The 16,839-nt window shown below is 41.5% G+C and overlaps 1 protein-coding gene across 2 annotated transcripts in view; it reads right to left on the bottom strand.

The window, feature by feature from the left end:
- Nucleotides 1-16,839, bottom strand: part of cgnb (cingulin b) — a 53,526-nt gene that overhangs the window by 19,831 nt on the left and 16,856 nt on the right. Inside the window, exons 2-4 of one of the 2 annotated variants that reach the window (XM_020505827.2) lie at nucleotides 4,178-5,308; nucleotides 4,003-4,097; nucleotides 3,477-3,546 (exon numbers count right to left, since the gene is read on the bottom strand). In XM_020505827.2, the coding sequence (XP_020361416.1) occupies nucleotides 3,477-3,546; nucleotides 4,003-4,097; nucleotides 4,178-5,290 (1,278 nt within the window). In that variant the 5' untranslated portion in view covers nucleotides 5,291-5,308. Of the gene's footprint in view, nucleotides 1-3,476; nucleotides 3,547-4,002; nucleotides 4,098-4,177; nucleotides 5,319-16,839 lie in introns of both variants that reach the window. The other variant, XM_020505826.2, reaches the window with a different exon arrangement.

Raw genomic sequence — 16,839 nt, 5'->3', positions numbered from 1 at the left:
GACAAACTGACTTGTTGAAAAGGTGGCATCCTATGAAGGTACCAAGTTGAAAGCCACTGAGCTCTTCAGTAAGGCCATTCTACTGACAATGTTTGTCAAAGGAGATTGCGTGACGGTGTGCTCGATTTTACACACCTGTCAACAAGGGGTATGGCTTAAATAGCAAAATCCACTAATTTGAAGTGGTGTCCATATACTTTGTATATAATGTGTATAGGTGTAGTATTTAGACCTAAACTGTGTTCGAAAACTCATAAACGCATTATTTAAGGCATAAATAGTGTAGTATGCTTATTGGTCATAGTATGGATATAAAAGGGAAAGGGGGATACCTAGTCAGTTACACTCAGTTAAATGCATTGTTGTGCGTCTTCCGCATTTAACCCAACCCCTCTGAATCAGAGAGGTGCAGGAGGCTGCCTTAAATCTAAATTCACATCATCGGCATCTGGGTAACAGTGGGTTAACTGCCTTGCTTAGGGGCAGAACAACAGATTTGTACCTTGTCAGTCCGGGGATTCGATCCCGCAACCTTTCGGTTACTTGCCCAACACTCCTACCAGGCTACCTGACACCCCAATATAGTTAGTATGCCAAAAGTTCACGGATGTCGTACTACAATTCACCAAAATACAAAGTATACAAGCAGTAGACAGTATTTCCATGCTTTTAGGGACCATAATGAAATTCTTCAGAAAATGGGCAGGCTTCATAAGATTTTCAGATTTGAAGAATATTTTGGAAAATATGCAGCCTAAATCCGACAAGAGCGGCTACAAATTCATACTTTAACTAATTATGACAAATGTTAAGCTATGTAATAAAGTAATGACTTTTCAATAAGTTATGTTGGCTGACAATTTGTAGGCTAAGCTAGCCTTACGAACCGCATATCATAACAGTACATACAAGCAACTACTGTAATGTTAGCGAGCTACCTAACGTTTAGTTGGCTACTAAGACATGAAAATTGCCAGTATATTAACGATATGCTATCTAACTACCAAACGTTTATTAACTTGATTATTCATGTCATTATTAGCTTAGCTAAGTGGAATAGTTGTGCTTTCTCAATGGACATTGTTAATGAAGTCGTAAGATGTCAAGCTAGTATTTGTTATGGTAACAAGCTTGGAAGAAGTTGCATAGCAACAGCATCAACTTCCGGTAGACAGGCAAAGCGCTAGTACACTCAACTGAAAGGATACCATTAGTTTACAGTATACCAAAATGAAGTAATGATATAGATATAGATATATATATATATATAAAGTGTTATACCGTATGTTAGTATGGGTATTCAAACAAAGCGCAAGTCTTGAACCAGAACTAGCCTTGGGGAACAGTGGTGTTAGAAAATGGCATCTCATTATTAGAGCAGTCCTATAACGGTGCCAGTCCTTTTTACCACCCCCCTCAGCCCAAAATGTCTCAAGAGCCACCACTTGTGGTGATGAGTTAAGACGGCCACCCTTCACAGCATCACCATGGATACCACCATAACACTGGGCCCCACACAATTATTGATAGATCCCAATGACAGAGCTCTTAAAACACTGACTGGGCCCATCCTAATCAGCTTTTCTCTTCAGATGCTCGGTTGTCAAGATACCCCACAGATGATTTACATGGTTAGTAGCTACAATCACACAAAAGGCTATATAATGAGATATAAATGACAGCTCATATACACACAAGTGGTGTACACACTGGAGGTTGCCATGTGCACACATAAAATTAATGTCTGCATAGAATTAATACTAGGCCAAGGCTGTGGATCTGTAGTTTGAATTATGTAGTGTGCAAAGTTTAGAGCAGATGGTGATAAAGGCCCAGTGCAGCCAAAAACGTGATTTGTCTGTGTTTTATATACATTTCCACCCTACGAGGTTGGAATAATACTATGAAATTGTGAAAAGTATGGTAATAATATTTTCATATGAGAGCTGTTGGGGGGGAAAAAAACACCTGTAATTTCAGCCTGTGGGATGGAGTTTGGTCTGCCTGGTGACATCACTAGAAGGTACATTTGTTAATAGATATAGATAATTTTTTTAAATTGAAAACACAGTAAGCTACTTAATTGTTCCCCGAAAATTTGATATTGAGATCAAAATGGCTACATTGGACCTTAAAACTGTAGAAATACCTGTGTTGAGTTTCAAATCAAAGAATAGACTGAACAAAACTATAAACGCAACATGTAAAGTCCCATGTTTCATGAGCTGAACTAAAAGATCCCAGCAATGCTCCATATGCACAAAAAGCTTATTGCACCCAAATTTGTTTACATCACTGTTAGTGAGCATTTCTTCTTTTCAGTTGTCACACAACATATTGCCACATATCTCTCAAGTTTTGAGGGAGCGTGCAATTGGCATGCTGACTGCAAGAATGTCCATCAGAGATGTTACCAGATAATTGAATGTTAATTTCTCTACCATAATCTGCCTTAAACTTTGTTTTAGAGAATTTGGCAGTACGTCCAACCGGCCTCACAACCACAGACCACGTGTATGGCGTTGTTTTTTGCTAGCGTTTGCTGATGTCAACATTGTGAACAGAGTGCCCCATGGTGGCGGTGGGGTTATGGTATGGGCAGGTATAAGCCACAGACAACGAACACAACTGCATTTTATCGACATGCAATTTGAATGCACAGAGATACCGTGGATGAGATCCTGAGGCCTACTAAGGTATCTGACCAACAGGCGCATATCTGTATTCCCAGTCTTGTGAAATCCATTGATTAGGGCCTAATGCATTTATTTCAATTGACTGATTTCCTTATCTGAACCATAACTCGGTAAAATTGTTGAAATTGTTGCTTTCTTTTCAGTATCTTTTTTTCTAGTGGTGCGCGCTGCAAAGTTTTGGCAAGATGTGAGAAATTTTACTATTTGCACAATCCTAAAATCTCATCACAAATGAAGTGATGTTCTGTCTTACAGTAACATTATACTATTATATTCAGTTACGTAGAATACCAGCTTTGTGATCTTGCAGACATTGATTCAGCTTTGATCTAACTTTATTAAAACGAGCACCATTTGCCAGACTAGCCTGTTCTCTACGAGTAGAACAGAAACTGTGCATGAGGTAGAAAATAGACTGTTGGAAGAGGGGTTCAGCTGTCAGGAAGAGGGGTTCAGAAAAACTTGGATCCACAGCCACTCTAAATATAATATGCATAAAGAAAAGAAGACTGCTGTACACAAATATAGGCTACTGACCAAAGGAACAAACTGTACAGAGGAGAATACAATTTTGACAGTGCAAAAATGCTGACTGTTGCCAAAACTGACCGTATCATTTTAAATACCCTGCGAGCCGCTTGATCTAATCTCCACGTTTTTGGGGTGTCAAAACGGAGCTCTTGGAGACACAGAATATTACTACAAAGCTCAACTCCAACTCCAAAGCACAACTCGGGAGGCCATAATTTCCTTTAAAAAAAAAAATACTTTCATTCTTACCTTAGCACCACTGATCGTCTCGTAGACTAGGTTGCCTTTACGGTTGATGGATAAATCACTCTCACTGGTCCTAATGCAGAGGGCAGAAAATTACATGAAGTTCAGCTTTAGTAAGATAAGGATACCCATGAATGCAAGTGGTAAACATTATAATTAAGCAATAAGGCCCGAGGGGGTATGGCCAACATACCACGGCTAAGGGCTGTTCTTAGGCACGACGCAAAGGTATATTAGTCATATACCACAAACCCCAGAGGTGCCATATTGCTACTACTGTTTACCAACATAATTAGAGCAGGAAAAATAAATGGTTTTGTCATACCGTGGTATACGGGTACATTATGAGCAATTGTTTTCTGAGAGTACAGGACATTTTTGGTACAGGAGTAACAAAATAAATTATAATTTACAGTGAAACATTGCCCAATTCAAGCTTGAGTGTAGGATTTTGGTTTTTACCACTACCACGATAACGTCTATCACAATGCAACAGCGTTCCAGGTCACATGTTTGTAAATTTCTTTACCCCTCTTTCAGGATGGTGTAGACAGCTTGTTTGGTTTGTGGTTCCTCTCCACTGATGACCTCTACACTCTGATTCCTCCGAGGGGCCGGCATTCCCTTCAATGGTAAAAGACATTGAGGGTCAGAACAGATACATTATACTGCTCAAACACAAAAAAACTAAACTTGTTACTTACTGTCTTCTTTGGTGGGATGGCAGGAGGGGTATCCTTGACTAACTTCCCAGGTGTCTTTATGAAGCTCATTTTGGGGCCAGGGAGGGCTGTCACCTTGGCAACTGAGACAGGGCTCATTCCTAGGCTACTGTACGGAGATGTGGATGACGTGGATGAGGAGGTGGAGGAGAAGAGCAAGGAGGTAGTGTTGGGAGTTGGCGAAGGAGGGGAGACCTCATGATGAACGTCTTTGCAAGCATCCAGACTTCTGGAGCGTCTGCGTTCATCGAACTTGAGCCGCAGCCTTGTTCCGGAGCGCCCCCTACTCTGTCCAGTAGGAGTGCCAATGTTGAACTTGCTGATCAGCTTGTTGATAGGCGCCAGGGAGGTCTTGTCGATGGCAGGAACAATCACCTCATTGAACGACGCTGGAGGAGGGGGTTCTGGGATGGACGAATCAAGTCCATTTCTGCCCAGCAAACCTCCGAGCCCCACCCCATTCTGTCTGGCCCCTCTGGGACTAACCGGTTTGAGCCCTGCCTCATTAAATTCCTCCCCATTGACCCAACCTCTCTCCTTCATATCCACTCTGTAGGGTTCTGCTGCTGTGGGACTGGGTTCTTCCTTGACCTTTACCATCTGTCCTTCCCTCCGGTGCCCACCCTCACCCTCTCTCTGGCTCCCAGCCTGGCCATCCCCAGGAGGTCTCTTGAAAGGACTCCCAAAGTCCTCCCTGCCCTCGCCCTCTGGTGTGGACTTTGGAGAGACCGGAAAGCTGAGTGTTTGTCCAGTAGGGGCGTAAGGGTTCTGGATCTCCCCCCCTTCCTTCCTCTGGGGCAGACTGTTGTAGGGCGAGGAGAGGCCTGAGTTGGGGTTCTGTGACTGGGCCTGCTGGGTCTTCAGCTGCACCCCATACGAGTAGTCTCCCTTCTCCCCATCCTTCAGCACCACGTAGGGCTGGCCGGAGATGCCCTGTACCCGGACGGCCACCCCGTACTTGTTGGAGGGGGGCATGGCGCCGCTGCCCCCTCTGGTCTTCTCGGGGTAGCCCCCGCCAGTGTCATGGAGGTCCTTGATGAAGCGGATCTGGACGCCGTAGTCAAGTGGAGGCTTCCTGTCTGTGGAGAGGGCCATTTTGACTTCCTGTTTGGGCTAGAGGATACTTGGGCAGAGGGTGAAATTCTAATCAGTCCACACACACACACACACACACATTGCAGTTGACAGCCAGCTTCACAAGTAATTTTTTAAAGAACAGTTGTACAGAAGTCATAATAATATTTGTTCTCTTCATCCTAACAAGTTTATATCAAAGCTATTGTGTTTTCAGGTTCTACACCTGACAATGAGCAGGTTACTGGCACAATGCATTCACTGAAACTGACTCGCATCACACAGTTAATCATCCACTTAGTGCACCGCTTTCATTCTCACAAAGACATACTGTTCACAAGAAATACACATCTCAGTCTGGTGTCTCACTGTTTCTCTACTAGTCTAGAATTTGCCTGGGGCTGTTTAGTTTCCTCTTAGTCACTGCTGCCTGTCACCACAGTACGGCCATTGATGGGGTTTGCATATGACCTCCATTATACGGATTGACATCCGCTTGGATCTTCTTCATATTTCTCCTACTTCAATTCCCAGACCTTTCTTTATACTTGCATAGGTGTATGACCCACTGTTGCATAAGGACAAAAATTATGATGCAACTGGTATAGTATGAGATATGGCATATCTTCATGATACCCTATTCTTTACATTAGCTTTTCTCACAGGGTGTAAAGTATTCATTGAGACAATTATGCCACTAGGCCACTGAGCATTTCTTTGTGCTGGTGTAGTCCTTTCTGTGTGGGTGTAACGCGTGAGAGAGAAGGAGAAAGAGAATGACTGAAGAGAGTGGGTTTTGAGGGCCTGCGGGTCTGATAGCGATCATTGTGACGTGGTCGTAATTTTTCATGCTGCCCGCTCCTAAAAAGATAAGCTATATCCTATATGCAAAACGTAGCTCAAGAGAATGTGCAAGTGTCCACGCTCATCATTCTTGGTGCTTCAATTTCAATAGCCATAGCCTACCTCTGCATCCGAGATCAGGTGTGCATGTAGTCTCCATTAAATAGAATAGGCTATAGCCTATGTATTGGCGGAGAAGCACACAGTTATCTTTCTAAATAGGTTAACTACATTGCCTAGAAATAAATGTTGATCACCCATGTCTCCATCTGCAAATCCCTCTCCTAAAAAAGGTAGGCTATATGCAAAACGTAGTTCAAGAGAAAGTGTCCGCTTTCTCTCCAACTTTGTTTTATGTCCACGATCCCATTTTGATATCTGAAATTTCACAACAATGTGAAAAAAAACAACCTAATTTAACAGCCAATGTTAACTTTTTTTATTTGAGTCTATGGCAGTCACTGTTAGAATGTTTTTCAAAAATTTCTGATTGTCTCCTCAACTCACCATCAAAAACGTTTAAAATGTGGGGCTATGACAGTCAATTGCAAATTAGTCTGACATAAGATCTCATCTCACCATCACTAATGAGATGGTCTGCTTGATGCACGTCGCTTGAGATTCTCAAAGTCAGGGGGCGTGGTCGACAATGAGAGCACTGAATCCAGATAAACTACTATGAGTTATATGGTGCTTTGAAATCAACTGGGAAGTTGGGAAAAATACACAACGTCAAATCATGAAGTCAGTGAACTTTTGGCTGGAAAGTCAAAGCTCTATATAGAAGCCAGAGTTCCGAGTTCCCAGTTGCATCACATATGTCTAAAATAACATTGCAGGACTGAGGTTGGTTTCGGGACCAGTTCTTGCATACAGAAAAATAAAGGCAGTCAGATAGTTATGAAAAGCTGCAGGTGTGGGTGAGATGAAGAAATCAGTGCCGCGCAGACCTCTAAGTGGGTACTTGATTGTGCGTAGCATAAATTACTAGCTAGATATACGACTTCAGGTGTGTTAATATACTGGCAAATCCGATGTATTAGTAGCCAACTAACGTTAGGTAGCTAACTAACATACCGGTACATACTGCTGTAATGATATGCTATGCGTTTTGTAAGATAGCTAACAAATTGTCAGCCAACATAACGTGAAACGTAACCTATTTGAAAAGTCATCACATTGCTTGAATTAAGAGCAATACATTTTCATCCACGCTCATCGGACTTCGGCTGCATATTTTCTGCCAGTTACTTAAAATCTGAAAATGTTGTGATGCCATGCCCATTTTCTGAAGAATTGCATTATGGGCCTTAAAAGAACAGAAATAGTGTTCACTACTTGTATACTTCATATTTTGGCAAATTTAGTACGACATCTGGGAACCTTTGGCATACTAACTATTAGAGGTAGACCGATTATGATTTTGCAACACTGATGCCGATTACTGGAGGACCAAAAAAGTCAGATACTGATAAAAAATTAAAAAACGGTAGATTTTTATACATTTGTAATAATGACAATTACAACAACACTGAATGAACTTTTATTTTAACTTAATATAATACATAAATAAAAATCTATTTAGTCTCAAATAAAATGAATGTTCAATATGTTCAATTTGGTTTAAATAATGCAAAAACAAAAAGTGTTAGAGAAGAAATTAAAAGTGCCATGTAAAAAAGCTAACATAAGTTCCTTGCTCAGAACATATGAAAGCTAGTGGTTCCTTTTAACATGAGTCTTCAATATTCCCAGTTAAGAAGTTTTAGGTTGCAGTTATTATAGGACTATTTCTCTCTATAGCATTTGTATTTCATATACCTTTGACTATTGGATGTTCTTATAGGTACTATAGTATTTCCAGCCTAATCTCGGGAGTTGATAGGCTTGAAGTCATAAACAGCGCAATGTTTGAAGCACAGTGAAGAGCTGCTGGTGTAACCGATGTGAAATGGCTAGCTAGTTAGCGGTGGTGCGCGCTAATAGAGTTTCAATCGGCAACGTCACTCGCTGAGACCTTGAAGTAGTTGTTCCCCTTGCTCTGCAAGCTTTTGTGGTGCGATGGGTAACGATGCTTCGAGGGTGACTGTTGTCGATGTGTGCAGAGGGTTCCTGGTTCGAGCCCAGGTAGGGGCGAGGGAGAGGGACGGAAGCTATACTGTTACACTGGCAAATACATGAAAGTGCATGAAAGTGCTGTTTGAATGAATGGTTACGAGCCTGCTGCTGCCTACCACCACTCAGTCAAACTGCTCTATCAAATCAGACTTAGTTATAATTTAATGACACAAATACGAGCCTTAGGTCATTAATATGCTCAAATCCAGAAACGATCATTTCGAAAACAAATGTTTATTCTTTCAGTGAAATACAGAATCGTTACGCTTTTTATCTAACGGGTGGCATCCATAAGTCTAAATATTGCTGTTACATTGCACAACCTTCAATGTTGTGTCATAATTATGTAAAATTCAGGCCAAATAATTACGGTCTGTTAGGAAGAAATGGTTCACACAGCTTGCAAAGAGCCAGGCGGACTAAACTGCTGCATATACCCTGACTCTGCTTGCACAGAACGCAAGAAAAGTGACAATTTCCCTACTTAAAAGAAATTCATGTCAGCAGGCAATATTAACTAAATATGCAGGTTTAAAAATATATACTTGTGTATTGATTTTAAGAAAAGCATTGATGTTTATGGTTAGGTACACTTTGGTGCAACGACAGTGCTTTTTTCGTGAATGCACTTGTTAAATCACCCGTTTGGCGAAGTAGGTTGCGATTCAATGACAAATTAACAGGCACCGCATCGATTATATGCAACGCAGGACAAGCTAGATAAACAAGTAATATCGTCAACCATGTGTAGTTAACTAATGATCATGTTAAGATTGATTGTTTTAGGCCTCCTGGGTGGCGCAGTGCTAGCTGTGCCACCAGAGACTTTGGGTTCGAGCCCAGGCTCTGTCGCAGCCAGCCGCGACCCGGAGGTCCATGGGGCTGACGCACATTTGTCCGGGTTAGGGAGGGTTTGGCCAGTAGGGATATCCTTGTCTCATCGCGCACTAGCGACTCCTGTGGCGGGCCGGGTCGCTAGGTGCACGGTGTTTCCTCTGACCCATTGGTGCGGCTGGCTTCCCGGTTGGATGCGCTCTGTGTTAAGAAGTAGTGCAAGCTTGGTTGGGTTTCGGAGGACGCATGGCCCTCGACCTTAGTCTCTCCCGAGCCCGTACGGGAGTTGTAGCGATGAGGCAAGATTGTTAGTAGTTACTATTGGATACCACGAAATTGGGGAGAAAAAGGGGGTAAAAGAAAAAGATTGATTGTTTTTTATACAATAAGTTTAAATGCTAGCTAGCACCTTACCTCCTTGCTGCACTCATAACAGGCAGTCAGCCTGCCACGCAGTCTCCTCGTGGAGTGCAATGTCATCGGCCATAATCGGTGTCCAAAAATGCAGATTACCGATTGTTATAAAAACTTCAAATCGGCCCTAATTAAAAATCGGCCATTCCGATTAATCGGTCGACCTCTACTAACTAAAAGCATACTACATACTCAATTTACATCACAAATAGTACAGTTAGTATTACTATTCGAACACAGATACATTGTTCCTTCTCAGTATCTATACACCATCTTGATATTATTGACCATAAACCACTGTGCCACTCGGCAGGTTAAGGCACTGCATCTCGGTGCTAGAGGTGTCACTACAGGCCCTGGTTTGATTCCAGGCTGTACCTCACGGCACAACACCTCTCCCCTATTTGACCTCGATAGTTTGTGTGTTTGTATTGGTATAGATATATAGGCTACATGTGCCTTGAGCTGTTCTTGTCTATTAATGTTCTGTATTATGTAATGTTTCAAGTTGTGTGGACCCCAGGAAGAGTAGCTGCTGCTTTTGCTACAGCTAATCAAGTTGTGTGGACCCCAGGAAGAGTAGCTGCTGCTTTTGCTACAGCTAATGGGGAGTGAGCTATAAATCAAAGCACTTTCCAGGTGAGGTGGAACAATGGTATGTTTACCCATTTTTTTTTTTACCCCCCCCCCCCAAAAAAAAAATGGGTAAACATACCATTGTTCCACCTCACCTGGAAAGTGCTTTGATTTATAGATCAGTAGTACTCAACATGAACATGACCTTATACTGAACAAAAATATAAAAACACAACATGTAGTGTTAGTCCCATGTTTTATGAGCTGAAATAAAAGATCCCAGAAATGTTCCATATCCACAAAAAGCCAATCTCTCAAATATCCAGCAACTTCGCATAGCCAATGAATAGGAGTGAGACAACATTCCACATGCCACAATCAACAGCATGATTAACTCTATCCGAAGGAGATGTGTTGCGCTGCATGAGGCAAATGGTGGTTACACCAGATACCAACTGGTTTTTCTGATCCATGCCCCTAACTTTTTTTAAAGCCATCTGTATTCCCAGTCATGTGAAATCCACAGATTTGGGCCTAATGAATTTATGTAAATTGATTTTCTTATATGAACTAACTCAGTAAAAATCATAGAAATTGTTGCTTTTATATTTTTGTTCAGTGTATATAATACATACACACTGCACACTTACAATAACCCCTAATGACAATTAATTGATGTCAATGTATCAATCATGTAATGATTTGGATTAGTAGTAGATTGTTTCAGATAGCACATTGGACTGGAGTATGCATTGGCTGTTATAAACTGTTGTGAATGCTTATTGCCTACGACAGGTATCATGCTATGGTTAAATTGCCGTTGTACAAGCTTTATGACACAGTTTCAGTTACATGTGGCCCATTAACCATGTAGCCTTCAGTATAACCTACCAATACAGGGGTTAAATGTCAACCTCTCCCCCAAAAACGCTGGGAGCGGGGGGTGGACAGGATATTCCCATTGTCCCAACTCCTTGGAGCATGATCCACCAGTGGCTATGCTAGGAATGGGCCTTTCTCCTCTCAGCTACCACAGAGCCATCTCCCACAGACTTCATAGACCCATCAGTCAGAGTGTGTTTGCAATGGGCACACCTGCAGTGTGCACACCCCCCAACCATCGGTCTCAACACAGAAGCTGCGTCACTCCTCTTTCCTTAAATTTTCTTGCTAGTTTCGGGTTACAGATGCTGCCCAAACTGCTAGAGTTTATCCCACAGCAGTTGAGTGAGGGCCGATTAATTGGTAACCTGAGGGTAATGAATCAATAACCAGAGGTAATTAGCTATTGGTTTACACGGTAACAGCCCATGCCTTGACCATTAGGCATTAGGTGAGATTAACAAGTCAAAGTCAGCCTTTTTCAAAAAATTCTCTGTATACTAAATGTTCTGCATGAGTTTCCATTGGTTTAAGAAGCAGATGAGGAAACTGTACAATTGGAGAATTGGGGCATCTAATGTATGAGTAGGGAGGTTTTAGTTTGAGGGTTTAAACAGAGTTGATCGAAGGGGTTATTAAGGCTAAATGCCATCTCATTCCAAAATCATGAGTAGCAATATGGAGTTGGTCCCCCTTTGCTTCTATAAACAGCCTGAGTGTTGCAAACGAGGACAGATGATTTTTGCACGCTAAGCGCTTCAGCACTCCCATTCTGTGAGCTTGTGCGGCCTACCACTTTGCGGCTGAGCCGTTGCTGCTCCTAGACGTTTCCACTTAACAATAACAGTACTTACAGTTGACTGGGGTAGCTCTTGCAGGGCAGAAATTTGATTAACTGACTTGTTGGAAAGATGGCATCCTATGACAGTGCCATGTTGAAAGTTACAGATCTCTTCAGTAAGGCTATTTTACTGCCAATGTTAATCTATGGAGATTGCATGGCTTTGTGCTCGATTTTACACACCTGTCAGCAACAGGTGTGGCTGAAATAGCCAAATCCACTAATTTGAAGGGGTGTCCACATACTTTGGTACATATAGTGTACAATAGGACAGAAAGTAAACATATCTATATTAAGTTAACTGGCAAATATTATTACAAGGGAGACTCCTTGTCAAAACAAGGTACTTTGCCATTGGAGAAACTACAGGATTTTCAATGGGAGACATAAGCCCGGATGGCAATGTTTGGTGAACGTATTGGGAGGCTACGCCGTTACAACCCAGTAGCAGGCCAGGGTTTTGCGCCATTGGTTTCACTCTATCCCACACTCTCAGACAAGGCCACGTCACAATGCATTACTATGTCAACAGAGAGAGGAATGTCACCGAACAGGACTATTTGCCAGCCAGCCAGCCAGCCATCGTCCTTCCCTATCCCCACACCCCTCCCACTCGCCCTCTCTGCCCCACTTTCTCACCCATGCCGTTTGCCCTATATGTGACACACACACACACACACACACACACACACACACACACACACACACACACACGGGTGAGAAAGCACCACCACTGGAGTCAAAATACAGTATGAATGGATTTTTTTTTAAGTATGGGGGTTTGAATGACTAAATTACATTTTTTTATATCACAACTAAAGCCACCCTTGCAACACAGGGGAGTACTGTAAACCAATTCAAATCTACACAACCCTAAAGCCTAAAAAAGGTGACAAATTGATTTTTTTTTATTCAAAGAACACCTGGATTGTACAATATTTGCACAAGCTCTCAAGTTCGTTGTTATTCATTACTAGACAGCCATTTTCAAGTGTTGAAAGATTTTCAAGCCGATTTAGGTCCAAACTGTAACTAGGCCACTCAGGAACATTCAATGTCATCTTGGTAAGTGACTCAAGTATATTTGGCCTTGTGTTTTAGGTCATCGTCCTGCTGAAAAAGTGAATTTGTTACCCAGTATCTATTGAAAAACAGGACCAGGCTTTTCTTTAGGATTTTGCCTGTGTTTAGCTGTATTGTTACTGTTTATCATTATTATTTTTTAACTCCCGGAGTCCTTGCCGATGACAAGCATACCCATGATGCAGTCACCAACATGCTTGAAAATATGAAAGCGGTACTCAGTAATGTGTTGGATTTGCCTCAAACATAACACTTTGTATTCAGAACATAAAGTTCATTTCTTTGCCACATTTCTTGCAGTTTTACTTTAGTGAAACAGGACACATGTTTTAGAATAAAAAATTCTGTAGAGGCCTCCTTATTTTCACTCTATTGTGAACTACAATGTTGATCCATCCTCAGTTTAATTGCTATAATAAGAGAACTGTTTAAAAGTCAGTATTAGCCTCATGGTGAAATTCTTGAGCACTTTCTTTCCTCTGGCAACAGTTAGGAAGGACCCCTGTATATTTGTAGTGTCATCTAACGATAGGTTCCCTTCTTTGCGAGGCATTGGAAAACCTCCCTGGTTTTGTGGTTGATTCTGTGCTACTCGAACAGTGTATTTCAGAGGGATCTTGCAGCTTGATGTGCACCCACACTGCCCGTTCATCATTTCACAATAAGAAATTATGACATAGCACTGGGAGTCATTACTTGAATGTGTCACCCCTGTATGGGATTGTCGCTTGTTGCCCATTTCCACCTAAGTGGAAAGCCTGAGTCTCATTGCTCAACTTGCACACATAATTATCTGAGAAGTTAATGTGGAGGACCATCTAATTGTGCTTAATATTCTCTTTGATTTATCTGAACTGACCTGGTGAATCCAGTTGTTGTGTTGACTGCCATTCTCCTCCAGCTCTCTGTTGAACTCTTTAAATCAACTCCCTATTTTGGAGTTGGAGTCCGATTTCTGCTCTGGATAACCCCCCCAATTTTTTTTTTTATTACAATCTCAAAAGTAAGCCTAATATTCAATTAGGACAACAATTTAGATTTGCATAATGACTTCCTCTCTCCTCTCAGGATCAGCATTTTGTCTCTCCCTGTATCTCAGTGTTCTCACATCCTCAAGCTGACATCAATAAAAATAAAATTTGTCTATAGCCAACCCTTTTTTCCCCCCAGTACAACAGCGCCTCTTCAACCTCAGGAGGCTGAAGATATGTAGCTTCCTGTCGGGCTGTATCACCGCCTGGTTCGGCAACTGCACCAACCGCAGGGCTCTCCCAGAGGGTGGTGCGGTCTGCCCAACGGGGACAAACTACCTGCCCTCCAGGACACCTACAGCATCCGATGTCACAGGAAGGCCAAAAAGATCATCAAGGACAACAACCACCTGAGCCACTGCCTCTTCACCCCGCTATTATTCAGAATACTAGGTCAGTACAGGTGCATCAAAGCTGAGACCAAGAGACTGAAACAGCTTCTATCTCAAGGCCATTAGAACGTTAAAACAGCCATTACTAGGCAGCTTTCCACCCGGTTAGAGGCTGCTGCACTACATACATAGACTTGAAATCACTGGCCACTTTAATAAAGGAACAGTCACTTTAATAATGCTGACATATTTTTGCTTTACTCATATGTATATATACACACACTATTCTATTCTACTGTACTTTAGTCTATGCCACTGACATTGCTAATCCTAATATTTATATATTCTTTAATTCCATTATTTTACTTTCAGGTTTGTGTGTATTGTTAGATATTACTGCACTGTTGGAGCTAGAAACACAAGCGTTTTACTACACCCACAATAACATATGCTAAACACGTGTATGTGACCAATAAAATGTTATTTGATTTATAACTATACTGAACAAAAATATATAAATGCAACGCGCAACAATTTAAAATATTTTACTGAGTTACAGTTCATAAGGAAAATCAGTCAAATTTAATAAATGCATGTGGCAGTAATCTATGGATTTCACATGACTGGGAATACAGACATGCATCATTTGGTCAAAGATACCTTAAAAAAAAGGAAGGGGCGTGGATAATTTATTTATTTATTTTATAAAGTCAATACCTGGTGTGACCACCATTTGCCTCATGCAGCATGACACATCTCCTTTGCATTGAGATGATCAAGCTGTTGATTGTGGCCTGTGGGAGAGATGTCACTCCTTTTCAATGGCTGTGTGAAGTTACTGGATATTGGCAGAAACTGGAACATGCCGTTGTACACCTTGATCCAGAGCATCACAAACAGGCTCAACGGGTGACATGTCTGGTGAGTATACAGGCCATGGAAGAACTGGGACATTTTCAGTTTCCAGGAATTGTGTACAGATCTTTGCGACATTGGTTTGTGCATTATCGTGCTGAAACATGAGGTGACAGCGGCAGACGAATGGCACGACAATGGGCCTCAGGATCTCATCACGGTATCTCTGTGCATTCAAATTGCCATCGATAAAATGCAATTGTGTTTGTTGTCTGTAGCTTATGTCTGTCCATACCATAACCCCACCATGGGGCACTGCTGATGTCAACTTTGTGAACAAACTGCTCGCCCACACGACGCCATACACGTACGTGGTCTGCGGTTGATCATGATTGTACATGATTTGGAAAGGCACACACCCGTCTGTATAAGGTCCCACAGTTGACAGTGCATGTCAGACAAAAACCATGCAATGAGGTCGAAGGAATTGTCCATAGAGCTTGTCCAATTGTCCATACAGGATTGTATCGAGGCACAGATCTGGGGAAGGGTACCAAAAATGTCTGCAAACATTGGTCCAAGAACAGTGGCCTCGATCATTCATAAATGGAAGAAGTTTGGACTAATCAATTTTAGAATAAGGCTGTAATGTAACAAAATGAGGAAAAAGTCAAGGGGTCTGAATATTTTTTTAATGCACCGTATGGCCACTATATCTAGGAAAGTCCCAAAGGCAGGGCCTAATAGTGTATAACAGGTCATAACAAGACGTTTTGTAGTGATTCCTATGTTGTTGATGTAAAGAATAGTTGTTGGTCCGTGGTGTGTAATCAAGAGCAAACAGACGTCGCAGTTGACATGAAATTACTTTCCCCAGTTACTAATAAGCATGCACACATTAAGAAAATGACTAAACTTGAATCTCAGTGGATTGATGAGGAATTGAAAAACTATGGTTGAAAGGGATGAGGCAAAAGGTCTGGCTAAACAATCAATTGGCAAACGTACTGCAAATTGAGAAATGTGACTAAACTGAATTTTAAAAAGTAACTACACTATGAAACAAAGATAAATGACATCTAGAACGATATTAAAAAGTGTTGGGAAAAAAGGCAGACTCTGCTCCATCATTCATTGAATCAGAAGGCTCATTCGTCACAAAACGAACTGATATTGCTACTTTAATTACATTTTCATTGGCAAGATCAGCATAATGAAGCATGACATGCCAGCAACAAATGCTGACACTACACATCCAAGTATATCTGACAATGACAAGGCACCGGGGACTGACAACTTGGATGGAAAATGACTGAGGATAATAGCAGACGATATTGCCAGTCTTATTTGCCATATCTACAATTTAAGCCTCCTCTCAAGCCTGGAGAAAAGCAAAAGTAATTCAATTATCTAAGAATAGTAAAGCCTGTTACCAACCGTTCGCAAACTTTTGGGAAAAAAATGGTGTTTGACCAGATGCAATGCTATTTTACAGCAAAGAAAAATTGACAAACGTTCAGCATGCTTATAGGTGAAGGACATTCAACAAGCACAGCACACAAATAACTGATATTTGCCTGAGAAAAATTAATGATACAAAGATTGCGTGGGCTGTTTTGTTAGACTTCAGTGTGGCTTTTGACAATATTGATCAGTCTGCTGCTGGAAAAATGTACAGTTGAAGTCAACATACACTTAGGTTGGAGTCATTAAAACTCGTTTTTCAACCACTCCACAAATGTCTTCTTAAATTAACAAACT

This window comes from Oncorhynchus kisutch, linkage group LG17 (genome assembly GCF_002021735.2).
Source record: "Oncorhynchus kisutch isolate 150728-3 linkage group LG17, Okis_V2, whole genome shotgun sequence".
Taxonomy (NCBI): domain Eukaryota; kingdom Metazoa; phylum Chordata; class Actinopteri; order Salmoniformes; family Salmonidae; genus Oncorhynchus; species Oncorhynchus kisutch.
Note: the sequence above shows the minus strand (reverse complement) of the source record. Positions and strands in the feature narration are given on the sequence as shown.